The sequence below is a fragment of the Thyridium curvatum genome (genome assembly GCF_004353045.1).
Source record: "Thyridium curvatum strain D216 chromosome Unknown NODE_43_length_354360_cov_84.162100, whole genome shotgun sequence".
NCBI lineage: Eukaryota > Fungi > Ascomycota > Sordariomycetes > Thyridiales > Thyridiaceae > Thyridium > Thyridium curvatum.
In genome coordinates, this window is record NW_022156798.1 from 178,649 (window position 1) to 202,425 (window position 23,777).

General features: G+C 55.4%; 7 protein-coding genes across 7 annotated transcripts; all 7 read right to left on the reverse strand.

Annotated features, from left to right (window-relative positions):
* Positions 1 to 672: 672 nt before the first annotated feature.
* Positions 673 to 4,059, reverse strand: E0L32_007213 (uncharacterized protein; the record flags this gene model as incomplete). The annotated part of the gene is made up of 5 exons (XM_031141932.1): positions 673 to 796; positions 895 to 1,099; positions 1,155 to 3,609; positions 3,681 to 3,867; positions 3,980 to 4,059. 5 exons carry the CDS (start codon positions 4,057 to 4,059, stop codon positions 673 to 675), a joined length of 3,051 nt encoding a protein of 1,016 aa, XP_030993809.1.
* Positions 4,060 to 5,176: 1,117 nt separating this feature from the next.
* On the reverse strand, positions 5,177 to 7,724 carry E0L32_007214 (uncharacterized protein; the record flags this gene model as incomplete). The annotated part of the gene is made up of 13 exons (XM_031141933.1): positions 5,177 to 5,209; positions 5,282 to 5,601; positions 5,664 to 5,858; positions 5,916 to 6,015; positions 6,070 to 6,138; positions 6,198 to 6,299; positions 6,367 to 6,662; positions 6,718 to 6,849; positions 6,906 to 6,957; positions 7,023 to 7,083; positions 7,143 to 7,145; positions 7,212 to 7,365; positions 7,457 to 7,724. 13 exons carry the CDS (start codon positions 7,722 to 7,724, stop codon positions 5,177 to 5,179), a joined length of 1,785 nt encoding a protein of 594 aa, XP_030993810.1.
* Positions 7,725 to 9,850: 2,126 nt separating this feature from the next.
* E0L32_007215 (uncharacterized protein) lies at positions 9,851 to 12,178 on the reverse strand (the record flags this gene model as incomplete). The annotated part of the gene is made up of 4 exons (XM_031141934.1): positions 9,851 to 9,987; positions 10,040 to 10,180; positions 10,233 to 10,337; positions 10,393 to 12,178. 4 exons carry the CDS (start codon positions 12,176 to 12,178, stop codon positions 9,851 to 9,853), a joined length of 2,169 nt encoding a protein of 722 aa, XP_030993811.1.
* A 1,708-nt stretch (positions 12,179 to 13,886) lies between these two features.
* Positions 13,887 to 14,843, reverse strand: E0L32_007216 (uncharacterized protein; the record flags this gene model as incomplete). Its single annotated transcript, XM_031141936.1, has 1 exon — positions 13,887 to 14,843. One exon carries the CDS (start codon positions 14,841 to 14,843, stop codon positions 13,887 to 13,889), a length of 957 nt encoding a protein of 318 aa, XP_030993812.1.
* A 2,030-nt stretch (positions 14,844 to 16,873) lies between these two features.
* On the reverse strand, positions 16,874 to 18,298 carry E0L32_007217 (uncharacterized protein; the record flags this gene model as incomplete). The annotated part of the gene is made up of 4 exons (XM_031141937.1): positions 16,874 to 17,655; positions 17,727 to 17,799; positions 17,865 to 18,115; positions 18,172 to 18,298. 4 exons carry the CDS (start codon positions 18,296 to 18,298, stop codon positions 16,874 to 16,876), a joined length of 1,233 nt encoding a protein of 410 aa, XP_030993813.1.
* Positions 18,299 to 18,970: 672 nt separating this feature from the next.
* E0L32_007218 (uncharacterized protein) lies at positions 18,971 to 20,796 on the reverse strand (the record flags this gene model as incomplete). Its single annotated transcript, XM_031141938.1, has 3 exons — positions 18,971 to 20,176; positions 20,238 to 20,683; positions 20,742 to 20,796. The coding sequence occupies 3 exons, from the start codon at positions 20,794 to 20,796 to the stop codon at positions 18,971 to 18,973; spliced, it is 1,707 nt and encodes a 568-aa protein (XP_030993814.1).
* A 695-nt stretch (positions 20,797 to 21,491) lies between these two features.
* Positions 21,492 to 22,733, reverse strand: E0L32_007219 (uncharacterized protein; the record flags this gene model as incomplete). Its single annotated transcript, XM_031141939.1, has 2 exons — positions 21,492 to 22,114; positions 22,178 to 22,733. 2 exons carry the CDS (start codon positions 22,731 to 22,733, stop codon positions 21,492 to 21,494), a joined length of 1,179 nt encoding a protein of 392 aa, XP_030993815.1.
* Between the last annotated feature and the right edge of the window lie 1,044 nt (positions 22,734 to 23,777).

The window sequence follows — 23,777 nt, forward strand, 5'->3', positions numbered from 1 at the left end:
CTGTTGTTCTTTTGTTGAGGAACGCGTTGTCATGAATCTGAGATCAGGGTGAGGCGAACCTCAAGAGGATGTGAGACGAATCTGAAGAGGATGTGAGCAACCGCAGAGAGTGGCAAGCTCCTGGAAAATGTGTTGACAACAAAGGCCCCTCAAGGAGCATAAACCAGAGTGTCTTAAAAGGTCAGTTGGTGGATGTAGTCGTGAGTAGTTGGTGAAGCGCCCAGTTGATCCAAGCAAAAGGTCAACCTGGAGACTCCCTAATCGATGGAGGTGTGATAAGGTGTCAGGGACAAAGCGTCACGGTCATAAAAGTTGCGTAGGGTGAATAGGGGTTCCCATCTTCAAGAGTCACCTCCTTCGATACAGGACAGGCGTGGGCCTAGATCAGACAAACACCATTTTCACTTAGCATTGAAACACCACACAACCCACAACAAGTCACTCACTTCATAGTTAACCAACTTCACTTCAAAACTACTTATGCCTCTATAGATATCGTGTAAAGGGCCTGCCTGAGGTTGACTCTGATAAGGGATAACAAACAAACACAATGCAATCCAGCCAGGTCAAAGGCAGCAATGCGCAATTGAAATAGTTGATCTCATTACGTTGATATATCTGCTTTCTATTTCCAGTCACGTAGCCAATATGGGGCCCCGTTGATGCGAGTCTCTAATGCCGCCCCGTAATCAAAACGCCGCCCAGATGCCTCGCCATGCGAACTTGTCTTGTTCCGTTCTCGTGCGTGAGCTTTTCGCCTCCGCCGAGAGCAACGGAGACAAGATCAGTAAATGCCCTGAGTCCTGTATTGGAAGGTGTCATAACTGAGAGAAAGTACAAGGGTTAGTTATCAAGCACATGGAGGGGACAAAGATGGATTTGTTGTATGCTTACAGTCGTGTATAGTAGCTGCCCAGTGACTTGGCGATCAGGTCCGTCTCGACGAACTGCTCCGCGTCATCGGCACTGAGCTGGAGCTGGAACCGCTGACGTAGCGTAGCCGTGGCTGCAAGCACCCCGGACGAGTAGCATGGCATCTTCGACTCGCGGCCCATCATGCTGACAAGGTCGATGATATTGTCTGCCGAGCGTCGCAGAGCTGGTCATAGTGTTAGCATTGCAGCTATATTCAGGACGATCACCAGATGACTCACCTTGGAACGCCTGCTTGCACAGCTTCTTGAAGTCCTCGTACTCTGGGGAGCCGATTCCGCCTAGCACTTCGATGTACTCGTGTGTCAGTTTGAAAGGGGCTGCTTCGAATCCAACCGAGCCAGGCGAGTTCGACAGCATAAATCCGAAATCGATGTGGATGATGTGCCCCTCGTTGTCGATGAGAACATTGCCGTTGTGGCGATCCTTGAGCTGCAGGACATACGAGATGATACTGTACGCAGCCAGCGATCTCTTGAAGGCATCTACGCCAGCCCTGTACGGCTCGCTATCGGGCGAGCCAAAGACCTTGACAAAGTGGTCTTTGAGGGTGGCGATGCGCCGCCTTGGGTTCTGACCTGCCTCGATGCTCGAGAGCGTGAGACTCCGTTTGATCGAATGGAGCGACACACCGTTGGCGATGGTCTCGATCAGGCCGGACGATTCGCCAGTCACCAGGATGCGCATTCTCTTGACCCACACCGAAACACCCGCATCAACCCAGATCTTGTGGCACACATCGATGAGCTGGCACGCAAAGGCTTCCTGCCTGAGGTCGGCGCCAGTCTTCACGATGACGCTGACAAGATCCCAGTTCTTCATCCAACCGTAGGGCGACGATCTCCTTATCCGCTCCTTCTTGGAGTCCCATGCCTCTCCAAACACGGCAGCACTGGGGTCGTCACGGTCGCCCTTCCGTTGGAGACCGCCTGTTTTGAAGTCGTTTTCCATCCTGGCCAGGCCTGCGTTCGGGTTGATTGTAGAATCCAACGCGGCATCGTCCTCCACTTCCGCGTTGGCGGCTGCATTGGCAGCGTTCGCCTTGGCCATGATGAGGTCAAAGGTGGGACCCTGCCCGTCATCTACTTCAAAGCTCTGTTCCTCCAAGCTCTGCATACTCGCAATGATCTTCGCTCTGATGGCGGCGACCTCCTGCCGCGGCCGTTTACCGCTCGTCGCATCTAGCTGAGCAAGCATCTGCGATGCCGTCCGCATATGGGTCGCCAGAGCTGAGAAATCAGGTTGGTCCACGGAACTCGTCCGGGGCAGTTGGAGCGTCATCTTCCTCAGAGGTCCTGGACTACTAGACCTTGACGTCGAGGTTGCAGAGCTCCGAGGCGTGGTCTCTGACAGGCTCGTCATAGTGGTCGCACCGCTCGACATCCGTTGCGCATGATTCTGCACAGCCATCTTGCCATGCGGTCTTGACGAGATCTCTTCGTCAAAGCTTGCCAACATTGGCGAACTTCCAAGGTCTCCCGAGGTAGGCTCGAAAACGCTGTCGACTGCAGGCTCCGCTGCCTTTTGCAGGGTCTGCAGCCGGGGCCCTTCAGACAGATCAAAAATCCTCTTCTTTGTGCCTTGCTCGGCCAGCAGGTTTGTTAGCAGGCGTTGATTATCCTGCGAGTCGGGGTCAAACGTGAAGTCGTCACGCAGGATCTCCACCATCAAAAGATAGGGAACCTTTTCGGCGCTGTTCAGCACTGTCGCCTCGGCCGGATTCAGGCGGACAATCCGATGGTGTCGACTCTTGCCGGGCGATCCGTTGACAAGAGTGGGCGGACAGATCACCGGGATGTCGACTTCGGCGGGAAGATCCTGAGCTATGAGTGCCAGCTCCGCGCGCAGGGCGCTGAGGCGCGCCGCCTTCGGGACGATGACCAGGCGGTTGGAGATGTCTTCCAGCGCTGTTAAGAACTGTGTCTGACACCTGAAATAGTTCTGCCTCAACAGCCTCCGCTTTTGCTCGGTGCTCAGGTCTGCCTGGCTCACAAGCGTCTTGATGTGGTGAGAATGCCTCCTAGACACACCCTCCGATGGCCGAAGCCCGGCTGAGACCGGAGTCGCCGGCCGGGGCACCATCTTGGGAGACCGCATGTCTGGCAAGGGCAGGGAGGAGGAGCTCAGGCGCGCATCGACCGAGGCTAGCTCAAGACGCGCTGGCGTTTTCTGGGGTGAGTCGGCGGCGGCGCGGGTTGCCGATCCGGATGTGCCTGGACGTGACGAGGTACCTGGACGCGACGACGGGCGCTTGGGGCCCTTGACCATCTCCTTGTGGCCCTTCGGATCTGGTGCACTGGTGACACGGCCACCGCCGTCTTTCACACGTTTTGATCTGGTAGTCGCCGACGTGACGGTGTGCGCTCGGGCCGGCGTGTTCTGGCCCTGGCTTGCATCGGGCATGGCCTCTCCAGAGGGCGTCGGCTTTCTGGCCTGCGCAACGGCCATGGGCCCTGCCCAGTGCGGCAGCATTGGCAGGCCAATGCCGGCGAGCACAAAGCTCGCGAGCACCGAGACCGGCATTACATTTTCCGTGATTCTCTCATGCCTAGCCCTGTCGCTCAATCCAAAGACGATATGCTGGACTTTGTTATACACCCTCTGGCAGGTTCGGAAGGCGTCGGCGTGCGGGTTCGCTGAGAGATCGTGGAGGTAGGTCTGGAAAAGCCAGAAGGTCTAAAGTTCGGGAGGCACGTCAGCGCGCGAAGAAATACAGAAGTGCTTGCTAAGGGCCGGGCGGAACGCACCAACAGCGCAGCTGTCACCGACTCCTCGCACAGGTCCAGGAGGAACTCTTCGAGGGCCATAGACTCATTGTCTACGCTTATGATCAGGTGGCATAGTTGCGGCAGGAAGAACTCGATGTCCTCGTAGGGGAACTGGCGCAGCTTGTTGCACAGAACATAGTGTATCCCGACATGATCGGCGTAGCGACTGTTCGGACAGAGTTGAATAAGCAAGTGGACATTCCCGCGCAAACGAAGCAGCGCTCGTAAGCACCGGCAACACAGCAGAGCTCACGGGACAGGCAGAGAGCACGGCTTACGAGAGGTAGGATACGGAGAGGAAAGGGTTCGAGTTGAACACATCACTCTCAAGGAAGCGCTTGAGCAGGTCCCACGACATTGGGGAGGCGGTACCGTGTCGGCGGGGACGAGTTAACCAGGTTCGCGAGGCGGGTACCTCATATCAAGTCGACATTCACGAATTGGCCGCGATGGAGCTTTTGCATGGCTAGGAGGACGCTGAGCAGTGGTGACGGGGTCGGAGTCGGAGCTGAGGCATGCGAGTCGGCCGAGGAATAGGAGTAGGAGTCGCGGGAAGCTCTGACACACAGGTCGGAAGCACGGGACAGACAGGAGAGCTTTAGTCTGCTTGGTCGTGGTGGAGCTTTGGACGCCTCAAGCTGGGGGGGAATCCGGAGCTCAGCAGCGAGAAAACGAGGAAGGGCGCAAGACTCGGGTCGAGATGTAACACAGGACAAACTCGGCGACGATTCAGGGATCCCGGCAAGTCTTGTACGGAGTAGGCAAGGTTGCTGGCAGTCAAAAAAGTGTTCAGTTGTTCGAAGAGTGGAGGAGCGCATGTTGTATGTAGTGTGGGGCGGGCACTTTTACAACCTTGATTGACTGATGACTGACTTACTGACGCACGCCGCTTCAAATTCACCACTACTTGTACAGAACACTCCCTGCGCGACGCACGGAGGCCACGGATCACGGAGGCAAACGTGTAAAAGACACAAGCGGCGGCTACAGGAGGTCCACCGCCTGTCTAAACCATGGCTCAAGCATCCATCTATCAAATAAGGCAATATGCCCGTCAGGGGGGGCTAAAATCGCATTGGATTGCCCTCCATTGATTCAGGCCACTCCCCGACCTTCCTGTCAGTCTAAGGTATATCGCTAATCAAAAAAAACACAACCTTAATTTTCCAATTCGGCCAAGTCGTTGAAAGCCGTTAGATGGCATGCATGCATTGATGATTGGAAATCAAGCGTCGGATCCAATGAAACCACTCGGCATTCATACTCAACTACCCAAGTACGCCACATGCCGCAAAGGCAATGCATCATTGAAGGCTACCTATCACATGTGATGGATATGGAGATGTATGCATATTATACGATGATATCGAGTCAGTCGTTCAGATCGTTAAATCCCTGTCCCAGGCGCTCGCTTATCAAATGCAACGCAACTTGAGAAAAAAAAATATAAGACAATTCCCGCCCATCACCTAGTGTCATCGGCCTTTGCTCTTTCGTACTGGAGCATGCTATTACAGGATCAGCAAACATGCTACACGCATCAACGTCAGGGGCTCCGGGGCAAGACGCCGACTACTTACCACATATCTCACTCTCTCGCTCCCATCCGGCAACTGGATGACCTCGTGCTGGATATGGAAGCCGAGCAGCGGTAGGAGCTTAGCCCACACGAGCCAATACACCGTGCCAATCGCCAGCATGCTTGATCCAATGCCCGGGACCACCCAGAATGGGATGTTCGATAACAGGTTATTGGGGATAAAAGGAGCGGCCAGTACGAAGAGGAGAGAGATGACCCAGAAGATGGTCAGAGGTGGGTAGCTGCGGAAGGTCGTGCGCTGTTCCCGCCAGTTCTCCGAGCTGTTGAAAGTGAGGTACAAAAGGCCAATGCCAATAAACACTACAGTGGTCGTCAGCAGTCCGCCCGCGCAGTACAATCAATGACCAAGGGAAACCCCTTACACTTGATCCAGTTGCCGGTATACGTAAAGATATTTGTGACAAAGGTGTAAGTTTCCGGCGTCTTGGAACCTAAGATCAGGGCAACGGTGAATAGCCAGTGCAGGAATATGGCTCCCGTGGGCGCATTCAAGGGCCAGTCACTGGCGAAGAACCTGGGGAAAGGCAGAATGCCCTCCTTCGCGAGCTCCTGCTTGACTGCAAAGAGAGTCAGTCGCCACATTTCCAAGCCCTTGCAGAGGACACATGACATACCTCGAGGCATGGCGAATGACTGAGCAAAAACGTTCCCCAGCGCGGAGAGGGCGATGAAGGTCGGTAGCACCCGCGTAACAAACATGCTATGGCCCCAGACCTAATCATGTCAATGGTCAAGGACGACTTAGAACGTGTCTTGCTCGACACTCACATGTTCGAAGAAAGCGGCCGCAACTACAACATTCGAGTCGGCGATCTGATCCTTGGTCATTGCGGCGAACTATGCATGACCTGTCAGCCCTCATCGCATTGCGCTGTTCCCAAGCTCACGGCACTCACATAGGCAATGTTGGCCAAGATGAAGAGTATAGTCACGGTCGAAATAGCCAACGGTGCAGCAATCTTGAGCGTCCTCGGCGCATCGCGTACTTCGGTCAAGACCTAGACAGCTGGCGTTAGCCTCCCGCGAAAGACGTCGTTAGGGGCAAAGTGGTGGGTGGATGGTTACATAATTGGCGTTCTCCCACCCGCTATAAGCGTAGAGAATTTGCAGGATGGCAATGGCATATCCCGCAGCCTCACCGGCCTGGTTGATGACGGCGGACTCGCTTGCTGACATGACCGTACCGGGGCCATTGAAGGTCGAGAAGTTGGAAGGATTCGGTCTCGGTTCGGCCGTGTTCCCAGCAAGCGCCGCAAAGCCCGTGCAGACGACCAGCAGCAGCAGGACCAGCTTGAAACAACCGAGGGCGTTGCTGATCCAGATACCTGGCCTCGGAGCAAAAGCATGGATCAGACAGACAACTAAAGTGGTGTCAGTCCTGGGTGTTCCCCAACCACGTCGACCGGATGAGCTCACCAGATATAGCAGCTACAGCGATGCCTCTGTTCAACCAGCTGCCATTCTGAGCATCACCACCTGCAGCTCTCAAAATATAGCTACTGAAGCTGATGGCGTTGCCGGATGAGATTGCAAATAGCACGAATTGAACTGCAGTCTTCTGGTAAGCCAATCTCGTTCCGCTCCCCGGGCACCTTGAAACCTACTCGCGAATATGCATGTTGCCAAGTATCTCGGCTTCTGATATACTCTTTCAAGCTATATCCCTGATTAGTCTCATGCCCTGTCTGCAGCGAACGCCGTGGTCCAGCGTTGAGACTCACATAGACTTTCTCACCACCTGATCGTGGCAAAGCAGTCCCAAACTCGAGGTACACAAACACACTTGTCAAGTCAGTTCACGGTTGTCATGAGGACCATGAGGGAGGAGTCCCGTCACTCACCCACTGTTCGAGTTAGATGGTTAGCGTCCATGAACTGCATTGGCGCGTCGGCTACCCATATGCACTTACGCAAAAGTCATAATTCCTCCCAGAACCCAGAACAGCAATGTCGCGCCCACGCTATCCGTGTTTGCGATGATGGCTGACGGTGTCGAGTAGATACCCGTTCCGACGACGCGGTTGATGATCAGGAGTGCCGTACTGAAGATACCCAGCTTTCTCTCTGTTCGTGGCAGTCCCCGTTAGCAAAAAGCCCCTCGGAGACATCAACCGAAAGGGTCAAAACAGAAACGGAAAGAGGACAGCACACGCACTTTCTGGATACACAAAGTCGTGATAGTCCTCGGGGGGCTCCTCGGGCACGGGCCCCGTGGCGTATCCCATGGACTTGCTCCGGTCGACCGCGTGCGCATTGGCGACCCCGTTCTGGTAGCCGGAAGAGTACCCGTAGCCGTTCACGGGCTGTTGACTGTAGCCGGTGTAGGCGGTATGGCTGATGTAGCCCGTCTGCTCGTCCCCGCTGACGACGGGCTCCAGCTCGGGCGCCGCGACGGGTGCCCGGTAGATCGTGGGTTCCTGCATCTCGCCACCCCGCGCGAGCGCACCTCGCGATGCTCAAGCAAGGTCAAATTGGCCGGTGCGCCCCGCGCCAATGCTTCTGTTCCGTGCGAAGGTGGAACTGTCCGGCCTGCTGGATTCTATTGCGCTCGTCTCTGTGTCTCTCTGCGGACAAGGTGATATGCGCAAGCGGCGTCTTGTACACCCGAACCTGGAATCGATGCCCCAACTCCAACTCGACTGTGGCCCGCAGCGCAAACCCGATATGATGCGCGAGGAACCGTCAAAGCTCTGGTACGAGAATCACGCCCCGGAATTGGAACGCATGACCAGAACCAAAACCAACGGCAGAAATAGAGCAGCGGAAGGTCCCGATATTCATTTGCGCCGCCAGCAGTTAGGTAGTTATGTGTCTATCCGTCAGAAACAAGAACAAGCATGCATCCCTTATCGAAAAGTCGGAAGATGCGCTTGGACTACCCTAAACCGCCAACTACTTCGTTAGTTGCTAGCCGCAATCACAGACGTGCAGCAGACAGCCCCCACCCGTGGGCAGGCATGACTGCTTGCCCAGTCCAGCTAGGCGGTTTTGGCTCTCTAAGCCTCGCCACGGCGCATGCTTGGAGTCGCTAAAACTCAGCTCTTCGCAGTGGGCTCGTCATGCCATAACGACCCTCTCATCCTCCACCGCTCCAATTATCGCAGCAGGACCAATCGTCTGCGCTCGCCCGTCGTTTATTAGGGGACGCACGCACGTTTCTTCATTTGGGAGAGGGGCGCCCATCACCCGCGCCAACCCCGCATACCCTGGCCGCCCATGGCACCAGGACTGGGACGGGGGCAGGACAAGCGAGATTGGCCAGATCCGCGACCGAGACAACGCTGGAGAGCGAACTGTTGTGGTTTGTGAGAGAAAAAACGGGCTGGCTGGCGCGCCATCGCCTGCCACCCTCGTCTTCCATTTGTTCTCCCGAAGCCAAGCGGGCGCTAGAGCACGCTGCTGTGCCCAAAGCCAGTGCTAAGGTTGCGCCGGCGCGCCTCTATTGGCGCTTTTCGAACGCGGTGGGATGGGTATGGGTATGGGTATGGGTATGGGGGCAGGGGTACCTAATCATCTCGCATGTGGAAACGGACAGTTCGATGACGGGATGCACCGGTAACATCATCTTATCTGCCTACCGTCGATACCAACCGTCTCTACTTGTACATGTTTAGTATAGGCCACAGAGCGGCGCCGACGCGAGATGCAAAAGATGCCAGAGCCCTTTCGTCCTCGATCCAGACTCGTCCGAATACGCCCGTCGCACTGCATTCAGCCCTCACACTCCATTTTTGTGTCTTCCGGGGACTTGCAGCTTGCTGTAGGCATGCATGTCTCTGATCCCGATCTCTCAAGAGGGGGACGGGATGGCTATCAAAACAGGGCCAGGGGGTGCGCAGAACAACTATTCCCCAAGGATCGACACTCGGCACAGCTGAGCCGTCCGACCTCTCTTGGCATCGAGACCCGGCAAAGCGGGAAAGCGACGATCACTTGTACATGCGCGCTTGCGGTGAGGTAGGCAGCCAGCCAGCCAGCGACAATGCTCTTTAGCAAATGCGATCCTTGAGGTCGGCTAGGCATTTATTCGTGGCTTGTGAGGATGAATTGGTAGACCGAGCATCCAGGCACGAGAATCCCGCCCAAGACGCCTTGCCGGTGCCGGTCGGGCATGTACAGGCACATATGTACATAAACTTGCTGTCACAAGGGGGCGGGCGCTGCAGGCCAAGCAGCCCTCAGCTGCGCGCACACAGCCACGAGCTAGAATGTAGACACATCTGCGATTCCGGAGACCAGAACGGTTTCTGCCTCTTCCTCTCTGACATGACACAGGTGGCTCACTTCAGACGTTGCACCAGCATTGCATTGCGAGCTGTCAAATCAGATCACGATATAAATTTGTTTCGATGTTACAGTATTGCGGGTATCTAGCCGTGTTTGAGCCACACCGTCTGCAAATACACCATAATCACTGTAATGGTTCATCCGAACAATCCTGGCTTCGAAAATGGCCGCGGGAAGAAATCCAACGCCTTCAAAATTGATGTCCGCAAACCGCAAACAAAACACTGGTGGTATCAAGCTGGTATCTCCAAAAAACAAACATTCAGGTCCTAACCGAAAGTGCGTCCCGCGATGAGAAGACCTCCTTCTTCATATCGTCTTGGATTCGCTCAAGTCGTTTCCTTTGCTTCCTCCTCTCATCCAACACCTCTCTCCAAGCTTGCAAGAAATTCACTTGACCTAGGCAAGGTTAGATGTGTGCGCTTCAGTTCTAGTCCCAAACACAACTTACTCGGTGAACTCTCAAACTCTATCTCGAACGTCTTGTAGGAGGAGAACGTCTCCTCGACATCAGGGTTGTAGGTCTCGCCGTGGATAGCGAGCCCGACTGGCTCTGAATGTGTCCTGCCTTCAAGTTGGGCTGCTCGAACATCTGGTCAATTCTTGTCTCTGTGGTTGATGCGGTAGAAATCGCAAGAACATACCTTTGACGCCTGGCCGAGAAGCTCGTCGGTGGAGGCCGCTATACTTGCGAGGCTTCAACTTGACACACGTCTGGTCCTTCTGCTCTACGTCGATATCGTCCGTGACTATGTACTTGTCAGGGTCGCCATCAAAGATTGCTGCATTGGGGTCCAAGCTTACTGAAGACTGTAATATACTCTTCTGCCCTCCCAAGAAAGACTACCAGTCTCGATGTGTTGATGACTGTGCGGTCTCTTAGCGGGCCAGAGACTGTCGTCCCGGCCGTGACAAACGAAGCTACATCCGACTGCATGGTGCGCCGTGATCGAGGTTCGTGCCATATCTGCAGACGCACGCTCGAGTACATCTTGCTGGAGCGGCTGTTCGCTTTGCAGAGATTGATCCACTTGACACTCGAGATGTCCAGCACGACATCCTCTCCCGTAAGCTTGCTCTGAAATCTGAAGAGATCTTGTAGATGAGGGAACTCATAGACCCCGCGGGGTCCGTTCGAAGGCTGGGATGAATGGTGGTGGCCGCTGTTTTTCCTCTTCTCATCGTCTCGAAGATAGACTAGGCGCTCCGATCTCTGGTCGTACGCGTACATCGGTATGAGCTGCGCTTTGTTTCCCTTCAACCAGTATGTTTCGGAATCATTGCCAACCTTGCAATAGAATCTCAAGTCGCGATTGAGATTGTTTCGGAAGACCTTGAGCTGGGCATCGGCAAATGGCCCCGCCAGGCCTGGAGAACTCTTGATATTCCCCTCGTAGACCATCTCTTCTCCCGGAAGAACGTTGTCGCGTGTTGTGCTCGAGCCGTCAGACCTGCTCTGGTTGGAAGTTGATGGCGCATGGACATGTACCACCACAGGGGTTTGGGTGTCTATGGGGTTGGCATCGTAAGCGGGATAATCCGTAGTTGTGTGGTATCCATATGCTGCGTAGCTTCCAGGGCTGACTGCCACAGGATTTGCATAAGCCATGGACTGAGGCGATGAGTCCAAAGGTGGTGAGATGACTGGGCTTGAATACTCCATCAAGGATGGAAGAGAAGCCCGTACGGGTGCCGTCGTTACAGGAGCGGATTGGCGCCCCGCGGCCTGCCTAATCCATGCCTCCGGAAGAAAGCCACTGGATGTGCTCCCACTCTGCCGCGGTTGGTCTTGGGGATATGCGTCCTGAGAGGATTCGCCCCGGCTGGTAGAAGACTGGTAGGAGGAGTGATTCTGGTAAGTCGCGCTGGCGGGAAGACTGCCTGTCCTCATGTACCCCGAAGAGTTCTGGCCATAGTAGAAGTTGGTGGGCGAGAAATGGGTCGTGTCGCCCGGCGATAGTATTGCGCCGTCGTACTGAAAATAGCAACCCTCAGAATAGCTTCGAGAACTCGTCGCCGTGGTCTGGCACTGGTTGCCGTCGCCGACACTGCCGGTGTCACTGAACACAGGCTCCCTGAACACGGGGCCAGGAGCCGGGTTCGAGTCTGTCAAGGTTTCCGCAGCCTGCACACCGCCGTCTGACAGCTCGTACAGCGCCGAGGCGCCGAACCGCCCAAGTTGCAGGTTGCCGACGAGCTCTGCCACCTCGTCCGCCGACAGCTTGGAGTCCGCGTTCGAACTCCGTCTCGATATGTCGATGACGTCGGGCAGCGCCAAGGAAGCCACTGGCGCCGTCTTGGTGGACACGGGGAGCGGTTTTCGATTCGCTGACGTCGCATTCAGGGCCTGCACTTCGGGCGGCCGCGAGGCCAGCGCTGTCCCTGTCGCGTGACTGGCACTATCTGGCAGCTTCCGGATGAGGTAGCGCTGCCCGGTGGGCGAGATGAAGACGCTGTCGTCGGCCAGCTGGGCTGTAGACTCGACGATGGCGGGGTCAAAGTTGTTGGCGGCGAAGAAGGAGGAGAAGGGCGCAACTGCCTCGTCGATGTCCGGGAGATTGGGGGCGCGGTTGCGATTCTGCCCCGGCATAACTATTTGAATGCCATTCAGCAGCGCGCAGTTTCTCAGGTCGACATGTTCAGGGGGACTGGGCGGAGTAGAAGGCGTCGGGGGTGTCGAGGGCTACGTGGAGCAGGGTTTTGCATTATCATGAGTGTCGCCAGTGAGGAGAGAGAGAGAGGGAGTAGCAGGCAGGTTTCCTGGTGGTGGTGGTAGTAGTTACTAAGTGGTGGTGGTGTGTGTGCGGTAGACTGGCGGCAGCGACAGACTGCAAGCGAGGAGCGAGAGCCACCAGAGACAGAGACACTGACTGGGCTGGCAGAACGGAAGCCAACGCGGGGGATCCTCCTATTGAATCCCAAGGATAGAGTGCTAGATAGATACGGGTGGGGTGCCCAGCAGAGCCATTATGGGATGGGAGCTGGGGAAGAAGGGGAACGGATACAACACTGGAAGCCCATCAAAAGGCCCAGGGCAGCCAGGGCAGCCCATGTCCAAGCCAGTCAGGTCGAGTCAACCAGCAGCTGGCCTGCACCCGCCTGCATCCTCTAGGTCCACCATGGATGCACTTAGAAAACCCTACTTGTACTAGCCAGCTAGCCGTCGCTAGCTTATCTCGCCTCCACCGACTTCAAAGTAAAGTCCCCCATGGATGACTTGGGCCAATTGATTACGCTGGCCCCCGGCCAGCAAGCCAGCCTGCAGTGCGGGAAAAGCTTGGCAGCCACTGGGAGGGTATCGAGGGACACCATTGTCACTCTGGCTGCGCACTTGTACCAATGAGACGCCCGCGGTTGAGGCTGAGATCTGCACCACGGGTTTCGCGCCAGTGTGTGCACAGGACAACATTCTCCATCAGACGATATCGGAATGCGACAGCATGCTGAGTTCCCGTCTCTGGCCCCCAAGCCGGAACAAAGAGCAGGGGCAGAGGGATGGAGGGAGACGGACAAGAACAGAGCCAGGAGGAGGGAGGGGGCGTGGTTCCTCGCAAGATTACCAGCGTCTTGCGTCGATGGACCTCATCTCTTGTCCGCAGTTGCCAGAGGTATCCTGTACGTCCACGGTCCAACGGTCCAAGCTGTGTGACGTGACGTTGGTTGGCATCTGCACCAAGCCAGCAGCTTGAAGCTTAGCACGTCCAGCACTGCCAATCTCAACCCGTGCTGTCAAGTCCAAGCTTTCCAAGACTGGCTGGGCTCATGCTCACCATTTGACACCCACACCCATCCATTTATCCATTTACAAGTAGGTACCTAACTCAGCCCGGGGACTGACCTTCACACCAACCGTCAGACCGCAGCATATCCGGGATATCGCAGCGCTGTTCTTCGTCCCATGCAAAGGTTCCTAAGCCGAGTAACGCTTTCTATTCTCAACGGGATATAAACACGCTCCGACGCCTATGCTATTCCATTTCTAGCTTATATCAGGACCGCTGATGACATCATGTTTTGCAAGGTACCTAGGTATGCAACCCGATATGGAGCACTCCTGACCATATCCTCCCGTCTCCCTCTTGACCCCCGAATCAATGGAAATGCAGATAGAATGCCCGACGCCATTCGACATGCTGGTTTCTCCAAACGCCGGGTCCTCGTAAAATTCGTAGCTTTGGCCAGAGACTCAAACGCAGTATAAAATAGAAAGAACAAAAAGCGGCCAACTGCCCACAGTCCTCATTCCGCCTGGGAGGTGTTTGTGCAAGGCGGAATGGTGGCTCGTAGTTGAGCCTCGCTCAAGCCTTCTTCTTCCTCCCTCCTCCTGCTCGGGACTTCTTCTTCGCGTCGGCCACCTCCTCGTCGCTCTCGCTCTCCGCTTTCGCACGGCCGCCACTCTTTGCGGCCTTCTCTTCGTTCTCAACCCTGCTGACAATGTCGCGTAAAAAGTCCCACTGATCGTCCGACTCGACCACTTGCTTCAACATCTGCGCCGACACCCTCTTGGAGTTCTTGTCCTTGGCCACATCCGCACTCTTGGTAACGAGGGCCACCATGAACAGCTCCAATGCCTTGCCCACAGCGATGGGCGTCTGCTGGGCCACCTTGCCGACCTCCTCGTCCGCCTGCATGATACGCTTGATCCTCGCGGTTGGGAACTTGGTCCTCACTGGCGAAGGGGCAATCACAGGGCTGGCTTGAGCCGCCTGTGCGGACCTCCGTGGAGGCATCTGATCGGTGTGGAGATAAGCCTCGGGCTGTTGCTGGCCGGGGAAAGGTGCCGCTATCGGAGGATAGCCTTGGGGCTGAGGATAGCCTTGTGGCTGTGGAGGATAGGAGTAAGGCTGATCGGCGTAGGTGTGATAAAATGGCTGAGCCTGGTGCTGTTGCGGGTTCGGGTTGAAGTGAGGAGCTGGAGGCTGTGCAGGATACCTCTGGGGGGACGGGGGCAGATATGGCTGCGAGTGGGGGTGAGGTTGAGAAGGGTGTCTGGGCGGAGCTGCGCCGGGTGACGAGGGGTGGTAGTAGGGTTCAGGGGGCTGAAGGTAGCTCTGAGCTTGCGCTTGCTGCTGCTGCTGTTGCTGCTGCTGCCCTTGGTATGAATATGGCGCTGGAGAGCCCTGTTGAGGGTGTTGCGTCTGCGGAAGAGGTTGGTAGGCGGAACCGCCAGCAGGTGGTTGTGGCGGAGGTGCAGGCGCTGAGTAGAACGAGGACAGGTCGGGGGATTTTGGTGCGTAGGTGCCGTCGCTAGGCATGTCTGTACAAAGAACGAAAAAAATGGCGGACAAGGGTGTTCTCAGGAAATTATGGGCGGGTAGAGAAAACTCGGATAGAAATGCCGGTGAGGACCTGAGAGTGATAACGCTGGTCCCTGGTTCGTGCTGGTGGAGCCTCTTTTCCAACGTCTTTGTTGGTCCAGCGTCACCGTTTTTCTGGGTTGCGCGTACGTAGTGTGCTGGGTCCAAGCAGGAGCTTCCTAGTGGTGTGCGTCAGGATCGTTAATCATCCATCGCCTGGTCTTGGTGCGGATGGGATGGCGATATAAGGGTAGAGTTGGAGGGGCCGCTGCGGGGCTAATGCACGACGGCTTTCCTGTTCGACAGCCAGAACGGCATAAAGGAAAATGAAGGGGTGTGGGCAGACAATAAAAACAACAAGGTACTCAATGGGTGTATGTGTGTACTAGGGGAGTGAATAGAGGGTTCTCGGCAAGGCAAAAGAGGGAGGGTAGAACGGGTACAAGGCGGACATGTCCTCTTAAAAGGACCAGCGGTGGTGGGTGAAACACAGCTGAAGGTTTGTTATTCGAGGGGAGGAACTAACAGGGGGTTTTGCCTGCCTTGCAAAGGCTCAACCGATGGGTGGTGATCAAGTCTTCAGAGTGGTGACAGACAGCAAATGGGAGAGCTTGTTGCTGGCTCTGTCCAGGTCTCACCAAGACCAGCCTACAGAATGGGGAACCACAGTAGGAAGGACCAGGCACAACACAGCAAAGAGGTCGAACAACAAGCTATCCCAAGTCTGGTGTGCATACAACCGGTGGAAATGCACCAATCAAGTCAAGTCACCTGGACCTGGTTAGCTCACCAGCCTTGTCACACTACGACCGGGACAGCAGCAGGGTGGCCGATTTGTTGCGTGCGTATTGCTACCGAGGAAACAACGTTGTTGGTTTTGATTGTCTCGGCAGAACAAAGCAGGCTTGCGTGCTGCAGCTGTGTCGTCTGAAGAAAAACAAGTAAGCGAAGAAAAAAGAAAGAAGGAAAGAAGAAAAGAAGCACGAATATTGTGATGGGTTGCAGAAGAGCCTCCAGCTCGAAGTAGCTGTCCAGCGTCAGAGCTAGTTGCAGGGTACTAGGTATCAAAGGTACAGTAGCCAATGAAGCTTGGACCACGGCAGAATGGAGGGGTTTGGGCGGGAGCTGAGAGGGGTTTTTCTACCTTGGGCGAGAGCGGGACTTTTTTTTTCGTGGGACATGCTGCCCGTTTATATGCGCGACGCGACGGGAAGGCCAGATCAACAGGGGTCCGGCGCCAGTTTTTGATTGGACAAGGCGCCCAGGCACCGCCTCGAAGTTTTTTTCCCTTCTTCCCATTCAACCTGTCCCGAAAGAGAGGACCGACTACAGCGGTTCATTTTGATGGATCCCCTTCGAACACCGCTTCTGAATTTTGATCGGCATGAGGGGGTCGCCTTTTCGAATAGCTCAATTCTTCTTCTCCTTCTACTTATTCTTCTTCACTTCTTATTTTCACTTGCCTTCTCTTCCTGCGTCACCGCGAGTCGGTGCCGTGAGGCACCCCCGCCCGGGTTGACCGAGTCAAATACATGGCTGTTTGTACCTCGAAGATGAAACAATCATGACGACTACTAGGTAGCCTGGTAGGTGCCTACTCATTTTGCAGTGCTGAAATGTTACCTACCATGGTAGCATCTAGCATTCTCGCTGAACCAATAACTCGCCTATCTGTTTGCTGCCGGACAAGATATTTGTCCTCCCTTTTTGCGATCCCTTATTTTCTTATTTTGGGGACTCCGGGTCCACTAATACAGAAATGTATCAATCTGGACGAGCTGGAGACCCGGTGGATCGGAACCCGCCTTGACGCATGACGCTGTCTATGTATGATGAAAACGCAAGAGCAAAGCCAGAGACCCTTGGAAACAGCGCTGACGAAGCCGAATATGGCCATATTTTATATGGCCACGTTATGGTTCTGTCCCCCGCTGCGATGGTCCATGACGGTCAATAACTTGATCTAATCTGACATACGGCGGTGGTTTCTATTTCCCACCTTTGAGGCGGGGTTTCATATGTCTATCTATATGCTCGACGAGTTGCTTCAAGCCTCTCAAGCGAAGGCCAATCGAGTCGCAGAGGAAGAGAGACGCTACGGGCCACGCGTGGATGCCGCCTTTCTCACTTAGTCCTTCTACTTTGATGCCGCCTTTTATCAACATGTCGATCCATGCCCGTGTCTCAGGCGCGAAGACCTCTTCCTCTCCATACGTAATGATAACCCCCCCGGGAGGGCACGCGCTCTTCCACCATTTCAGGTCCTTGCAGTTTCCCGGGGAGATCAATGGTTGCCTCATCCTAGGGTCATCCGGGTGGCCCTTCACCCCTGCGTATTGTGATGCGTAGACCGTGAGGGTCTCGGCATTGAGGTAGTCGCTCTCGGTCTGCTCATGCCGGCTTGACTTGAGGGTAATCCAGGGCGAGATGAAAGCAGCCACTCCCGGTAACGGCAGCTTGCGGACCATGGAGGTGTCCGCCTCGGGACCTCGCATTGGCCTCCCGATATGGAGCATCAAGCTCAAGATGATAGTTGCACCTGCCGAATCTCCGCTCACGACCACCTTTGCCGGGTCGCCGGCAAAAGACAGCACATGCTCGTACGCGTACATCGCCTCTTCGACCTGGGCTGGATAGATCTTGTCAGGGACCAGCGTGTAGTCGAGGGCAAAGATTGCCGGGTTTGCATGCCCAGCATCAACCATGACTGCTATCCATGACAGCAAGAACTCGAGATAGAAGTAGGGCGAGCCCATCAAGAACCCGCCACCTGCATGAGTCCGTATACACACGAGGTCAGCTTTGGATGGAGTTGATCCTGTGATGAACGTGCGAACCGACCGTGTGCGTAGAAGATGACGATGTCAGGCTTTCTGAGCGGATCGCCAATGGCCCACAAACCCCGGAACTTCTTCTGCATCACACAGCAAGATGGGTTAGTGCGGACGGCGCGAGATGCGGGCCAGAGACTTGACTGACATCCGTGTACTCGTGCCAGTGCACGGGGGCCCTGAGATAGCCATGGCGGAGCATGCGAAACCTCAGAAAGGGCAGCGCAACCCATTTCGAAAAGAAGACTCGTCCGATCTTGGGGTCGATATTGGCAAATGCGTAGCGCACACACCGGATCACAAAGTCCTCGAATGGAGCAGCCTGCTCCAACCACAGAGGTTTGGTTGTCGTGGGCCGCCAGAATCGGTCCCTGAGTAATGCGTAGGGTAGCTTGAAGGCTGGATATGCCGTTCAGTATATGTGATCTTGGAAAATCTGCAAGCGTCACACTTACCTAGGAAGGGCAGGGTCTGAATAACACAAATGACTGTCTCAACCAGGCCCACGCGGTACAACAACTGCGGTGCGAGGAAGAGACAAAAGACCAGACAGTCGAGGTAGGACACCGGGCCGAGGATCATCTTGACTCTGGCGACGGGACGGTGGCATTCATGAAGTCGATGGTGTTCAGTCGACACCAGTCGAGGTGAGCGCCGTCTCGGGTCTGCTGCGCAGATCACTGGTCGACCTCTGTTTCACCCGGCAGTGGAAATGGTCACGGGAAAATCGTTTGATACAATACAGGCCCACGAATTCCTAGTTGCCAAAGTCGTTCTCAATTCAAAGTGGCATGTTTTTCTTGTGCCCAGCCCATGCCGCATCAATCCCTGGTTCCCCTTCAGTGGTAATTAGGTGGTGACGTACAAGAGACCAAGGATTATGGTACTTTGCGTAAGTGCCTTCCGCTAGCGGGAAGACCAGGTACCCCCGACAAAGTCACTGTCACCTCAAAGCAAGAAATAAGCCCCTGCAATACAACAAGTCTTGGAGATGAAGAAAACGAAAACGAAATTATACAAGTATCGTAACCTTGGTATTCTACCTAGGTAGCTTGTATGGTATTGAAGCTTTTCAGGTGCCCCGTTTCTTAGGTACCTATTGAAGAGCTATATTCAAGTAAACATTTCCTAGATATCGAAATTAATCCAGGTTAGGGAAAATGTTCAATATGATAACACTCTATTGACGCTTCAAGATTCGGATCTATCGCAAGCAAATCTCTAGAAATACTACCCTAGTAGAGAAATACCACATCATGCCTTGTTCTGCGCCAGGATCTCCAGCTCCATCTTCTCAAACGCCCCCAGGACGTCCTGGTACTTGTGGAAGACGCCCTCCTTGTAGCCCGCGTCCACCTTCTCGACCGCCCCCTCCTCCTTCCACCGCCGGCCGATGAGCTCGTCAAACGTCTCGCCGCCCCGCCGCTCGAGCGCCCACACGGCCTTGTACGCGCCGCCGAGCGCGCACGCGTTGCCGCCGACGTCGAGCTTGTACACGCCCTCGGACGCGCCGAGCACGTCGCCGACGACCCGCGCGATGGCCGGGTTGAGCGACCCGCCGCCGACGAGGTATATCCTGCGCGGCTGGGCGGGCAGGCCGCCGCCGGGGCTGTGCACGAGGTTGTGCGAGCGCAGCTTCATCGACAGCGCCTGCGACTCGACGATGACGCGCGCGTCCGTCTCGGCGTCCCACTGCGCGCCGGCCTGGAGGTCGCTGCCGTCCGCCGCGTTGCAGCTGTACCGCCACGTGCCGGCCGGGAGGTTCGGCACGATCTCGGGCAGGTAGAAGTAGAGGCCGAGCTTGGCCCGGTCGCCTTCGCTCTTGACGCCCAGCGGGGGCGTCTCGAGGACGGCCTTGTTGAAGTTAGCCCAGGTGTCGGCACCGTCGGGCTTCGGGAGGGCGTCGCGGATCTTCTCGCGAGCAAGCCCGCCGTTCTTGTAGCACAGCATGAACATGTAGTGGTCCGGGGTGGTCGGGTGGTTCATGAAGTGATAGCTGGGGTCGGGCTTATACTTCGGCGTCGACATGAGGAACGTGGTCGAGGTGCCCAGGCTGACGATGGCGTCCAAGGGCCGAAGCGGCAGGGCCAGGATCGTGGCCGGGTTGTCGCCGGTAAACGGCGCAATCTGGCAGTCGGCACTGAAACCGTGCCGTTGGACGAAATACGGCGCGATAGGGCCCATGCTGCCGCCTCCATCAATCCTGACCTCGCCGAGCTTCTTTTTGAGTTCTGCAACGCCGTCACTTCCACCAGCAGCCAGCTCGAGCAATGGCTCTGACCATTGGTTTGATTGCATGTCCCAGAGATTCATGCCGCACACATCGCCAATATCCATAGGTGCGACTTTACCCAGGAGCATAGAGGCGAGGAATGACGAGACCAGAGACACACGAGCAGTCTGTGCGTATGTATCCGGGTACTTGCGCCTGATCCTCATTATCTGAGTGCCTGTGAAGCGCTGCGTTACTGTCAATACAAAGGGGGCCACAACCACAGAACAGGCCAGGGTCGATGCTTACATGGTGAGCAGCACTCCCGGTGACATTGGCTAGGTCTTGGGGAGTTCCAAGCTTAGCATCGAACTCGTCGCACTCGGCCTGGGTGCTGTGGTCTTGCCAGTTGGGAGCATAGGGGTTGGAAAATGCGCCCTTCAGTTGATCGACGAGGGGCTGGTCCGGCGTGAGGGCAGACAGGAGCCTCTCGCCGTCCTTGCTCCAGTACACACTACCATGTTGCTGGCAAGAGCCACTGACACCCTTGATGCGGTCGAGCGGCGTCTTCTTCTCCTTGAGACGGTCGCAGACGAGGTCCAAGGCTTCTAGAAACAGCGCAACGGGGGCGTATACCTCGCCTTCCTTCTCGTTGGTCAGGACGCCCTTCTTGATGCCATACTTCTGACCAAAGTCGGCGTCAAAGTCGGCTTTTGCCTCGGCGACAACCTGCAAGTCCGATTGGACCACGATCGCTTTAAACGTGTTAACAGCTATCCGACTGTACTTTTGGCTGGTCGTGGTCCCACCTACCCTTGAGCTGCTGGGTTGAAAGGTCAAATCCCAGGTAGAGAGGACCGGACGACATCTTGGCTTGTCGGTCGGCAGGGGATCGGGGATTTATCGTCTATTTGAAGGAACGCAGCCAATTTTAAAGAGAAAATGGGGAGAGAATTTGGATCCGGAGAGGACCCGGGAGGGTATCCAAGAACCCGGGTCAGACCTCCTTCGTGAGACAGCGTCAACTTGATGTCAAACGTGGGGACTCTTGGACGACAGCGTGGGGCGTCCCGAACTCGGGCATGCAGCCTTGCAGCTTTGGATTTAGCCTAAATGACGTTGTCGAATCGAAGCCATGACAAGCTCAGCTTCTTAGGACCCGCGCCAATCACAAAGTCTTGGGACTTGATGGACTGACAGTATTCACAACGCTAGTAGAGCGGCCAGGGAACTTCCCAAGTCTAGACCTGCCGTACATCCCCGCTGTCGCTGTATGGACGCTTTCATTTCTATCCCATGTCCAAGAGTACAAAACCGATCTTTTGGCATCCAATTGTATCTATATAAGTATGTAAGATAGCTAGTAGCAGACGCCAGATCTACACGGTAAAATTTTACACAGCTTGCTTCTTCCCCTTTGGTGATCCGTTTTACCCGCCAACGCCATTTCAATGCTCAAAGTTGTAGTATATACACCTGCTCAACCATGCAGTTTAGAACCACGCCGCAAATATCTGACTCATTGGGCTGTGTAGAGTCAGCCCATCGTTTACAACAGCAAGTCTATTGAGACTTGGGGTGATTCTGGTCGCCGTGGCGGTGATTGTGACCATGACTGTGCCCATTCTCCGTGTCGGGGCTCATTCTTGCGCTGACAGTGCCGGGAATGAACTCGTCGAATTTAGGAGCAGAGTCGGACTCTTTGGGGACGAAGCGAACGCGAACCCTCCGCACGCCGCGGACCTTGCCACCGACGCGAGTTCGGACCGCATCCTCCACTTCGCGAATGTCTTCGACGGTCCACAGCTTCGGCACAGCCAATTCCAAGTCGACGAGGTAATTCTGACCCGACTTGACACCCGAAACGTCCCGGACCTCGACCTCATTCCCTTCGCTCACAGCGCCCAGGCTCTCCATCGCCTGGTCACGCACCGAATCCTTTACCTCGTCGTCAATACTGCGATCTGCCAACTCGTAGAGAGCCGAAGTGGTGTTTGACCACCCTGCCTTAACCACAAGCAGAGAAATCAGAAATCCTCCGACCGGGTCTAACCACGAAGCATCCTTGATGAAGTTTGCGCCGAGGATCACTGCCAACGTGACAATTCCGGTAAGACTGTCCACGCGATGATGAACAGCGTTGGAGGCCAAAACAGAAGACTTGCGTTCGCGGGCGACTTTCATGGCTATTTCGGAAGAGTCAGCTATTGAAATTCTTGCCGATGCTTGGAAGAAAAGGGACAACTTACTCGCATGATAAAGCCACTCCTTGACCAGAACCGTGCCGGCGGCAAGCCACGCTGCATGTATGCTTGGTCCCAGGTGTGCATGCCCATGGCTGTGGCCGTGAGAGTGTCCATGCGAGACCATTTCCGCAGCAGCGGCTGGATCGAGGTACAGATGAGCATAGAGCGCCTCCAGACTGCTCATCCCCATAAAGACACCGCCACCAAGAAGCATGCCCGAAACACCCAGCGAACCCAAGCTCTCGATCTTGCCAAACCCGGTGGGGAAGTTTTCTGACGGGGGCCGCAAGCTCCACGAGACTGTCGCCAACGTGAGGATATCCGAAGCCAGGTCGGTCATGCTGTGCCACGCATCGGCGATCATAGACTGAGAGTTGAAGTAATAACCGCCTGCGCCTTTGGCAATTGCCATGGCCAGATTGGAGTAGAGGCCTATTCTGGTGATCCTAACACCAGCATCCTTCTTGTTCTGCGAAGTGAGATAGACATTGTCGTGGTGGTGATGGTGGTGCGAATGTCCGGCGTGGCCGCGAACCTGGGTGGTGTCGGTGGTGGCCATGATGGCGGGAATCCAACGAGCGACTTGTTTTCGGTGTTTTCGAAGAAAAGCAGAAGAGAGTGTCGGGAGCCGAGGTCGAGGAAGCTCATCTCTATAAGACGAGGACGTCTGGTAGACACGAGTGCTTTGTTGCTGACGTGTCTTCAGGGGGCTAAATGCAGCTTGGTTCCGAGATTGCCAAAGCTGGTGTTGCGTGGAAGCTCTGACATAGTAGCAGCTCTGCAACGCGGGGCCCGGGCGGCGCCCCCAGCGCCCGCTGAGGGGAGGCATGAGCCGTGCCCGAAGAGACAATCGGCAACGCGCGTGCGCTCTCGGCCAAAAGCTAGCTGCCCTGGCTTGCTAGGGATGAAAGCAGAGATCCGGCCGGGTCGTCATTCGCCTGTACCTATCCGGGGTCTCGTGCGCCAAGGACAAACGAGTGTGGTGCATGTCACAACGGGATGGAAAGACAGGCACATGAACGCGTGAGGGCAAAGAGGCTCAACTGGCTTTGCCCTGTGGGAAAGAAGACGGACCACTTTAGTATTATTTCAGCAAGTGGCGCCGAAATACGGCGCTTCCCAGTGCTCTTCCCACTTCTTTTTAGTGATGAAATCGCCTATCACTATCACCGATATGCCCGTCCGTGCCCCTGGCGGCAAGGCTGCCGATGAATAGTGTGCCAAGGACGGGGTTTCGGGCATTTTTTTTGTGTGATCTCTGGCCCAGGCACCAGAGCGTGCCAGACTTATATTGTTATTTCACGTTCATGTCCTTGTTTAAAACTGTGCCTGGAGGCTATCAGTACATTTATATGAGGTAGCTAGTCCGAGGTCTAACTTGAAAGTTGTCCGATCGTCAATCACACGCAACTTGCAATGTCAATGTGAAAGTTGCTCCACAGAGACCAGGGGTTATCGGGCAATTGATTGCCAATCAACAGAGCCCCATTCCAGTGCAGACTTCCAACTACTGCGTACTCGAGAAACTTTAATCAAGATATGCCTCAATGGCTGTTGTTACTGAATCTTACAAAGTACAGAGTCATCATACTAAGTAACCTAA